This window comes from Melanotaenia boesemani, chromosome 16 (genome assembly GCF_017639745.1).
Source record: "Melanotaenia boesemani isolate fMelBoe1 chromosome 16, fMelBoe1.pri, whole genome shotgun sequence".
Lineage (NCBI taxonomy): Eukaryota > Metazoa > Chordata > Actinopteri > Atheriniformes > Melanotaeniidae > Melanotaenia > Melanotaenia boesemani.
In genome coordinates this window covers 13,285,390-13,295,861 of record NC_055697.1, presented here as the reverse complement: position 1 = coordinate 13,295,861, position 10,472 = coordinate 13,285,390, and the positions used below count along the sequence as shown (strand labels likewise).

General features: G+C 35.7%; 1 protein-coding gene and 1 non-coding gene across 2 annotated transcripts; one reads left to right on the top strand and one right to left on the bottom strand.

The window, feature by feature from the left end:
* Window positions 1–483: 483 nt before the first annotated feature.
* On the bottom strand, window positions 484–7,023 carry si:dkey-103j14.5 (isoaspartyl peptidase/L-asparaginase). The gene is made up of 7 exons (XM_042010577.1): window positions 7,012–7,023; window positions 6,113–6,302; window positions 4,740–4,882; window positions 3,921–4,084; window positions 3,214–3,332; window positions 2,319–2,429; window positions 484–2,075 (listed from the first exon to the last, which is right to left on the bottom strand). The coding sequence occupies exons 2-7, from the start codon at window positions 6,297–6,299 to the stop codon at window positions 1,867–1,869; spliced, it is 933 nt and encodes a 310-aa protein (XP_041866511.1). The 5' UTR covers window positions 6,300–6,302; window positions 7,012–7,023; the 3' UTR covers window positions 484–1,866.
* A 2,850-nt stretch (window positions 7,024–9,873) lies between these two features.
* LOC121656180 lies at window positions 9,874–10,064 on the top strand. Its single transcript, XR_006013373.1, has one exon. It is a non-coding gene; the product is annotated as a U2 spliceosomal RNA (small nuclear RNA).
* Window positions 10,065–10,472: the final 408 nt, after the last annotated feature.

The window sequence follows — 10,472 nt, the reverse complement described above, 5'->3', positions numbered from 1 at the left end:
TTTCTCCAAGCACTTTTTAATTTGCTATTAAAAATTAAATTCAGGCATTTATACAAAAAGAAAAAATGCTTTCCAGTTTGTGGGGCATGTGACTTTTGGGACCTCCCTCCTAGTGCTTCTATAATTTTGTCCAACTTTAATGTATCTGCAAACAAAATTCACGGATATACAGAAATACAGTTACTTGCATGATTATAACTCATTTAGGTACTTAGACAGTTTCACAAAAGAAACAGGCTGCTTGTTTACCAAGTACACTGGGAAAGACCAAAGGGCTTTATTTTAATTCTTCGAGTGCTTTAGATATGGCTGTAAGGAAAGAGGGCAGGTGTTCCAGATCCTGACCAGTCAGTGTTTTTTGAATTTCTGCACATTCATATGCAGTTAATTCCATCAGCAGTCTCCAGTAAATCACTTGTTATAACATGAACTTTGTTGGAAAAGGTGTAAACCATAATATTTAATAGCTAGCTATTCTACCCAGGCAGCTAACTAGCAGCAACCTAACCCTTAACTTTTATCCAGTCATGTGACATAATCCTCAGTGTGATCGGAAAAGATGTACAAATGTGTAAAAGCTTAACATGTACACTTGGATGCACAAAAGTCGACATGTTTACAGATTAAGTTAAATATATGTTTGCAAACCATTTTGAATTTTTATGCAAAAAAATGTATTTGTTAATGAAATATTTTGTAGGTCATGCAACACATTTATGGATTGTCTTCGGCAGGTTAACGTTACTAAAGTATGAGAAAAACTTCCATGGTAATTGGCCATGTGATGTTGTCCTTATGAATTTGTATTTGGCTTATTTTAAACGCTATTAAGGATAAGGTTATTATTATTTTATTTATTTTTGTTTCTGAGTAAAACCCTTTAATTGCAAGAGGTTGTGCTTTCGTTTTTTTACATGACTGTGGTGATTCTCAACCCCTCTCTGTGATGTGTCCCAGCAGGGCGCGGGTGCTGCTGGCAGAGCTAATGTTTAACTGCTGTGAAGCATTTTTGCTTTCTCTTGATTTTAACAGTCATGCAACGCTTTCTGACCTCCCCTCAGTGGGAGTAACTGTTTATTTGAAATTGTGATTAAAGTTTAAATACATTGTGTGGCTTTAAGCTGTCATTGTTTCATATGATTGATCTAGACAAGCACGTTCCTGGCACACTGATGTAGAAACTCATGACTGAGGCTATGGCTAACAACTCTGTAACGGCTCCTTTTATAAATTACTCTAAGTGCACCAAATCAACTGTTGGGGAAAAAATAATAACACCACAATGAATGGAGGAAATCTTTCTTTATCAATGATTAAGTAAATCTTAAATTAATATATTTTTATTAAGTATCCTTTATAAACAATGACACAGAAAAGTGCTGCTGAAAATGGAGATGCTTAAGATGAATTTAAAGGTAAAGTTAAAAAAAAAGAGTACACAACAGTCCAGCAAATTGACAAAAAAACATGACAAACCTAATGTATCTTATTATTTTCTGCTATTATGATGTATTTTACATAATCTATCTTTGATCTTGTCTTTCAGAAGTGTGATATCTAGAGCTCTATTTTGCAGTTCACAAGGAGAAACTGTAAAAAAAATTCTGTAAAGGCTGTTAATTTTCATTTTAAAAAGTTGTCATTTCACTGTACTTTGCAAATGCTTGGATATTACACATTAGCAAAAAGTTACTAGTGTTTCCTTTGCCTATGAGTATTGTATATGAGTCCTGTATTCAATTAACAACTGACATAAACTAAAGGATTCAAACCTTAGTGGATTAAAAAAAAAGAATCGACCATATTTAAAAGAGTGTAAATATTGATTAATTTCATTGGGAACATAATGAAAAACAGGTAAAACAGCTACTGGTGAAACTTCTCCTTTTGTTTTACATTAGGGTCTAATCCAAACCACAGCACATCTTGCTCCACGGCAGCCCAAGCCATGCGCTCAGTAGTAAATGTGGCGGCCCACTGTCCTGATGGAGAAACCACAACAGCCCCTCCTGCACCTTGGACACGGTCGGCCATGTTCTGCAGAGACAGCTCTGAGGCTTCAGCTGCTGACTTACCTGAGACAAGAGGAAAAAATATAGGACTAATAAAACACATCTGTGGAATTAGTGTCTGGCCATGTCATTCCATAACATATTTCTGGATAAAATTATTTGTCCCGATCATATGAAAATAATTAATACATTCACACAACTTTAACTTTTCATGTATCAGCTATATTTATCCCAGGTTAAGTCTGATTTATGGTATATGGTTTATGTTTTTGTAAAGTGTTTGATTTTGACAGAATGACACTTTACCTTGGTCCATATGTGAAAGGATGAGTCTGGCCAATGTGACTTTAAGGATAGATTCTCCGTGGCCTGTACAAGACACTGCACCACTTAAGTTGTCTGCATATCCTCCACAACCTTAATTATAACAAATATGAGAAAAAAAACACTTGATATGTATCCAAATGTACAATGGCCTCTTGTCTAAGAAAAGTTGTTCCACTGTTGACTAAGTACAAGCTGAATGCAAATAATGCTTTAAAATCAGTTTAATTTGTTTTATTTGGGGGTTTATAAAATGTTACTCTATTCAATTCAAATTTAATATTTAACTGAAAATTGTTTGATGACACGCAGTAAAAGCTGAAGCTAACAAATCCTCCTTTTTTTGTTTGTTTCTTTGCTTGTTTCAAGAAATGAATGTTGAATTTAAATTAGATTCAAGCAACATGTAAAAAATGTTTACCCCAATGTATCATCGGTTTAGATTTAACAACATTCTGGAAGTGTTTGGAAAATAATGGATAATTACTGTCATTTTAAAAGGAATTTTTCAGCTTCTTAACAGTTCGGCCTTATATCTTATGTTTCTTATTATTAATGTGTCAGATGTTACCAAAGAGAGACAAGTGTAGACTGCAGACAGGACAGTTAAACACCTAAACTCTTTTACTACAGCGTCATGCTGTTGTGATACACACAAAATTTGTCTTGGTGAAATAAAAATGTCTTTAAAAAAAAAAACAACAACAAAAAAACAGTCATGTATATGATATAATACACTCCTCCTAAACCTAAACCTGTATAGAAATAAGGAATTAGTGGTTTAAACATCATTGCATTTCAAATTATAGATTGTACTGTCAGAGGTTAACAATTAATAGGGAATCAGTGATAATAACAGTAATAAAAATAGTCACACCAATTATCGGAGAGTCTCCTACTCTGCCGACCATTTTATTTCTAATCCCTCCAGTCGATGTTGCACATGCAACATTGCCAGCACAGTCCACAGCTACAGCTCCCACAGTATCATGGGCCCTTGGAGGAGAAAAATACTGTATTATCCAACAACAGAAATAGTAAAAGCTATGTTCATACAGCATGGTTAGTGTAACTGATTTAGAGTTGTGTATGTTGAGTGTGACACTAAGTTATAAAATAAGTCAGGAAAGGATCTACTGCTGTACTCTGCATTATTTGCTGCTCAAAGCAAACTAATACATTATATTCCTACTGTCAGTGACATGTTCTCTGAATCCCATTTGCATAGTAAATTCATATCTAAGAGCATAGCAGTTCCTTAGATATAACCTAAAGAACTGCTACAGTGCACTGCCTGAACAAGGTTAAAATACAGATTAATTTTATAGTTAGTGTTTTAATTAAACATAATAGCCAACAAAGTGTATTTATGATACCATATTGATGGGAGCTACCAAAATCTTGTTGTCTGATTGTAGTCAAACTGGTTCTAATACCTGCGGTCTGATAAGTAGACTCTGGGTTTTCAATTATATCTCTCAAAATATTTTCACATTGGGTAATTCATGCTGAAAATGTGTTAGAGATTCATTAAGGAAAAATATAATATGGAACAATATTAAGTCAAACACTGCAGATACACACCTTTTCAAACCAAAATCTTCCTTTACTCCAGTAATGTAATTCTTGTGGAGCTCCCATTCCTTCCTCTCATACTCGGACACTAGAGTTTCCGTGGGAACTGTGCTGATACCAATGCTTTCTGCAAAAAGGTTAGCTCCTCTGTCTGTCAACATGACGTGGGAAGTCTGAGATTATCCACAGCAGCAAACATGTAAAAAAAGTATAGAAAAACATATGTTACAGTACTTATTGTCATGATATCAAATCATACTAGAAGCAGGAGACAGACATGTGACAACTAAGAGTAAAACATGGCTTTTCCCACTTTTATTCTCAATAAAGAAAAAAAAATCAAATCATGTTCAAGTAAAAATTATATGTTCAAACGTCACAATTCACACCAAAATCTCTGTCAGTCTGATGTGGCCAAACTTCCTGACAACACTGTAACAAAGTGTGAAGCTGGTGGCACTGCTTCACACACCAGCAACTTGATATTGTTTTGGACATGCATGATGGCTGATTCAGCAAAGAAATACATGGAGACATTATTGGAGGAAGCCAGGAAAAGAAAGAGAGAAAGAGAGTGACAGAACAAGAGATAAGGCAAGAGTCAACATTGGACTGGCTATTACTGGCTGGAAAGAGCTAAAAAAAGAGACAGTATGCAAGACTATACCTTCATCAGGGGGTACCAAAGTGCAAATATTTGCCAAAGCTCAGTATTAACACTTTGAGAGACAAAGCTGAATTTAATACTACTACTACTAGTATTTATAATAATAATAATAATAATAATAATAATAATAATAATTAGGAATAAGAAACTATATAAAAGACCTTCTCCATCACTGCCCGTGCCAGTGACACAGGGTTGGTGATGTTTTTTACTGAGGAAACGGCACCGCTGGCAAGTGTCCTTCCATCCATGATAAAGGCATCAAGCTCCACTTCTCCATCAATGTTTAATGTTGCTCCATGTCCTAGAGAGAGTAACAGTTTTGTCATGTGATTCCCTCCATATTTTTTTATGTAGTTCGAAAAAATGTTGAAAAGTTTCCTGAAGTTCAGTTTTACTTTAGAACCGTCTCTGTCTACCTTCTCAGTTCTGGACACAGATTACCTCATCACATAAAAAGCTATTCAAGACTTGCAGACTGCTCTCAGTATAGTTTTTAGTCAAATGACCTCCACTGTATTCAGATTCATATACATATTATTTGTATTTTTCATTTAAACATTTTTAATTTCAGTTTATTCAGCCTCCTCCCCTGCCCCACAAGTATTTTATGCCACTCGCTAGGCCAACGTTTAAAATAGGATTTAGTTCTCATGTTTTAGCTAGTAAAATAAAGGCTTTTATAAATAAATAAATAAAAAATGTGAAAAGCAGGATATGCATTACAATCTATAAGATCAGCTGTCACTGAAGTGATGTGTCATGAATCTGAGGGTCTTGCCTGGTATAGGACATTGTTATCACCCCAGTTTAAAGATAGCATTTTTTAGAAATGTATGAATTTGTTATAAATGGCTTCAACTATGTTAGGGAACAGAATTCTTTGCAGGCATGCCAGACCAGTTTACATGCAGAGTGGATGTGGTGCTAGATGGACACAATAACAGACCAATGCCCCTTTTTCACATGAGATAAATATGTGATCCACAAAATATCTGATTCTTTATTTTTCTATATCTCCACAAAGTTCCTTAAATTTCTCCTTAGTAGTGTTTCTGTAATCTTATTGACAACTGTCATTAAAATGACGCACTAAAGGATGATTTTAAAGCTGAATCTCATAACTAGGCCGACTTAACGTCACTACCTCTGACAGGATAAGATTCTGACAGGATAGGAGGCTTTGTGGAGAACATCTGAATGTCATTATCAACACCAGCAGATGGAGACAGCGTACTGGTATAACCTGTGTCTAGCTTCTCTGTCACATAACTATTTTTACTTAACTTTTTTTTAGAGTGAACCAGGAGGTAGCCTTAGATTTTAGGAGATATAGGACTAATCTAAGTACTATGCAAGTATGTGTAGTAATGAATAAGAGCCTGGGAGTGTGGCTTAGATAACCTCATTACATCTATGTTGCTAAACGTTCAGCAGGATCATTGCAGATCTACAGTGTTGCCATCCAGATTGCATTGGAGTTTACATAAGAAACTAAATTAGATAAAACCTGCAAAAACATAACTTTGCTAACCTGCATTAAACACCGTGTTATCTTCCATGACCCTCACAGCTGCCTCAACAGCATCAAGTGCATTTCCGCCACCTTTAAGCACCGAAGACCCTTCACGTGCTGCACTTTTCACCCCTTCAACAGAAGCCTTTGCCAGTTCATCTGGTATGGCCCACGCCCCGCCATGCACAACCAAAACTGCTGACATGCTCCTAAAGGAAATAGACACATAGAATCTTACAAAAAATAAACAAATTAAACTGTAGAGAATAATGTTATCTTCTTTTCTTTTCCACAAGAAGTGCGTCCCATGTTTTAAGCATCTCCAGTTTTTCTTATTTTCATTTTTGAAGCTCAAGGTTGAACTTGCTGGTTGGGTTGCCGACATAGTTCAAAACAGAACTTTGAAACTTGATCTATATGCCTTTTATCAGTAGATACAGTATCTGTATCTGCTCTGTCATTGTTAAAGGACCCGCTTTTAGTAGTTTTAAACGTTTCAGCTGTTATATTGTTCTCTTAAGTCCATTGCAAAGATATTCAAAAACACTATTTTTTTACTTTATCAGTTATTCATTTAATTTTCACAAAAATACATTTCCCCAGCTATAAACAGAGCCAGTTAAGTTTTAATAATTAACTTATTGTGCACGAGCCAACGTTTCACCGGCTGCAGCAGCTTAAATAGGGCGACATTTTAGTGAAAAACAAGACCTAAATCATATCAAGTGATCTTTCTTCTATTTAGGGATTTGTGCTATTTTGCTTCTAAAAAGTCTGATTATTCCTAGCTATGCTTTGTAAAGTGCGCATTGTTACAGGCCTAAACTGCGGTTGCCGGCGTCGTGACGCTATTCTTCTTCTTTTTCATTTGGTGCAACTGCTTGAATCAACACGAACAGACTGACACGTGTTTCCTACCTTGTATGACTTTCGCTCTTCTTTCGCTGGAGAGAATTTGAGTTCCAGTGGCCCGTGACTTCATGTGGGACTTGTTTTAACCAGTGACACACACAAACACACACACACTGCACTTCAGATCTCGTGCAGTTTTTCCTTTCAAAATGAAATCCTCTGTGTAACGCAAGTTTAAAACTGGAGTCTGATCTGAGAATTATTAGTTTTTATCGATCGGATCAATCCACTTATCAATACAATTATATATTTAGCTCAAATGAAAGTCAAAGGAAACAACTTGGCCATCACCCACAGGGTCATTGTCCTAAGAGAGCCAGTGAAAGGGACTCATCGCCGGGGGGTGAGGCCAGAGCTGGGACCGGAGGAGGAGGGTGAAAGCGGTCCTTCAGCTTCAGCTCCTCCCCGACTTTGAATGCTGGATGAGCTGGAGAGTGATGTCAATGTTGGATTTCTGTTTGCAGGAGACAGATCAGCAGTAGATTCAGTTAGACTTGTTGATGAATTAGATGAGAGGGTTCAGGCCTATGCAGAACAGCAGCGGGGACAGAGCACCTCCTTGGTATGCCAAAGCATGCTTTATCTTTAGCAAAACATGCTATAGATAACCATGTATTTGGCCTGCTGTTACTAAAACACACAGGATAGGATAGCTTAGGATATTTTAATAAAATATATATGATATTTTAATGAAAATAGGTCAAATGCATGCTTACCTTTAAGTTAATTAGATCAGATGCAAGTGAAACACATTGCCATGGTGTAACAACCGAACAACCGCCTTAAGATTGTTTAAGGGATTGTTTTATAAATAAAATTTGTATGGTACGGTATGATATGGTATATTACGTAGACATCAAAACAGACTTGTTAAACTTTTTGAGGATACAAAATGTCTAATACTAAAACTTGATACTAACAATAAGAGTGCTAAACAGGAAGTTTGGTAAAAATCCAGCATACAAGATTTGTGGCTTCTAAGAATTTGCTCTAAGATAAATTAAAATGTCACAAAAGACTACTCAGTACAAACTGTTTAACGTTAAAGATTTTCATATGGTTTAGGGCAGTTAACCCACGCTTTTTATATTAAAGAGTTTATTTTGTAGAATCAATAGCTCAATGACAAATAATATATAACACACTAAGAAAGTTGCAGGAAGATGTTTAACTTGATAGATTGGGGAGTATCAAGGCAGAAATAAGGCCTCGTAGCAAAAAGCAGAATCTTATTGATCAATAATGTATTTTCACCTCCTTTTTCTATCTATCTTCCTCAAACTGGATAAGGAGAATGTCTGTGTCTATATTCAAGTACACAGTATTTTTTTTAAAGTATGCATATAGCTGTAATCTGTTGCAGGGGCTGGAGAGCTAAGTGAAGTGTAAACATGAAGTAAGCATAATAATAAAAAATACTTCCTGTGCAAATATAAACCCAGGTGGATGAACATTAAGGCAAAATATAAATGTCCTTTAAAGTATATTTTTCTAGTTGGTACATTTAATGTTTCAAGATTTCTCCATGATCTATAGCTCAGATCTTATAAATAAACTAAATAAAATAAATAAACTGAAAATGAATATAACTTCTCTTTATTATACAGACAAGGTATACTCTTTCCTTCAACAATGTTTTCACGTTTTCGGTAAAATTAAAGATTTGATGGAGCACATCGTTGTGTGAAGCACACTGGATTTATATAATATAAAATTTATGAATCATTTCAAATATAGAAAGCAACAGCAAATGGACATATAAATATTTAAACTGGTATCGATTTTCGTCTTACTTTTGGTAAACAATATAATTTCAGTTTTTGTCCAACTAGCGGTATACGCATGCGCAGGATAAAATGCACTTGCGAAGAGAAGACACAGACACGGTGAGTTAATGTTTATAATTATTTAGAATTAAATAATTCAACTCTTAATTAAACTACAGACGGTCATTATAACGTTTAAAATGTACTTTAAAGTTAAATTTGTGCTGACGCAATATGATTCTGTGGACAGATAATTTAGCTAGCTAACTCCACGGACTTCATGCTAACAAAACTTCGTTTAAGTAGACCAAATCGTATCCACACCTGAAAATTTTGTAAGAAGGCAAAGAAAAGTTACATGGTTCCCAAATGGCATTTCAACAGCGTAAAATAGTCTGCAAGGGAGGTGAAGGTGTGGAGGATCAGACTCCGGTTAATTTCAGGACGTCACCGGGGTGCAAGTTATCTTTGGTGCTCATTGAGTAGTCGGGAAACTCGTACAACAATAACTAACTTTAAAAAAACAAATAAATAAATAAGTCATAGCCTGACATTATGTTTTTTGTTCATTTAGTCACCCAATTGTCATTTTGGTTTTGACAGTCTGCCTGTCCACGGTCATGTGTGTTGGGTAAACATGAAGCTTGTGGGTAGCGATTTTCGCCATTAGAGACCGCTGCAGCAGCTTTTGTTGTTATGAGCGTGTATCGAAAAACACATTTTTATCGCTACCACAAAACTTAATTTAACTGAATATTGTTCATCATAAAAACAATTTATACGTACACATCAACCTCTCGCATATATTTAAACATATTTGCACATAAAAAGTGTTTTAGTTGTTTTTTGCTTCTTTGCTTGCTATTGGACTAAACTGTACCACGTGTCCAGGAAGTAACATGAAGCCGCCTTTGTGGATATCAGTCAATTTAACTTACCGATGCATAACAACATAATCGTTCCATGATTTATATAGACTATTATTAGTGTGTTTATTTCGAGCTTATCTGGGTTGTATGACTTTTTTTTTTTTTTTTTCCCAACCGTGAGTTAGAAGGGTGTGGCGGAGAATGACTTCGCTCCCTCTGAGCAATTGTGGGTATCGCTTCTCGGCCTTTTGGCTAAGATCAAGTGTAGTATCTGTTCTTATCAGTTTAATATCTGATACGTCCCCTACCCGGGGACCATATATTAAATTGATTTTTGGAACAGGAAGATGGAATAGGGGCTTGCTCCGTCCACTCCACGCATCGACCTGGTATTGCAGTACTTCCAGGAACGGTGCACCACCCTCCTACTTATGTGAAAAATAAGTAATAGTTCTATTATATGTAGATATCAGGTATTTTCATCTTATAGCTGTTAAATATACTATGATTAGCTTATCTGTCAGCAAAGGGAGATATTTTGTCTGTCCTTCCCGTATTTAAAAAGTGCACAAATAGCTGAGCACTATGCAAGATTTTATCACTCTGATTCGATGTCTAAACGTACAAGTCCTGCCTGTATATTTTATATAACATACTACTGCAGTCAGTGAAACGCCCTTTCTCAGACACACCCAAATAAACAATGAGTTAGTTCCCTAAAATATTAGTAGTAGTTTAGAAGACATGGTGCTTTGGTGTTTACAGAAGTTAGGCTTAGATTCATTACATGGCTGCAATCTGCAGTTACGTCTGTCCACCACTAGATGATAG

What these genes read in the sequence shown, in the direction of transcription:
- si:dkey-103j14.5 (XM_042010577.1), bottom strand. Translation starts at nt 6,299, where the DNA reads ATGTCAGCAGTTTTGGTTGTGCATGGCGGGGCGTGGGCCATACCAGAT. An exon ending in TAACACGGTGTTTAATGCAG is followed by an intron (nt 4,883 to 6,112) that starts GTTAGCAAAGTT and finishes TACTCTCTCTAG; the next exon opens with GACATGGAGCAACATTAAAC. An exon ending in GAAGATTTTGGTTTGAAAAG is followed by an intron (nt 3,333 to 3,920) that starts GTGTGTATCTGC and finishes TTCTCCTCCAAG; the next exon opens with GGCCCATGATACTGTGGGAG.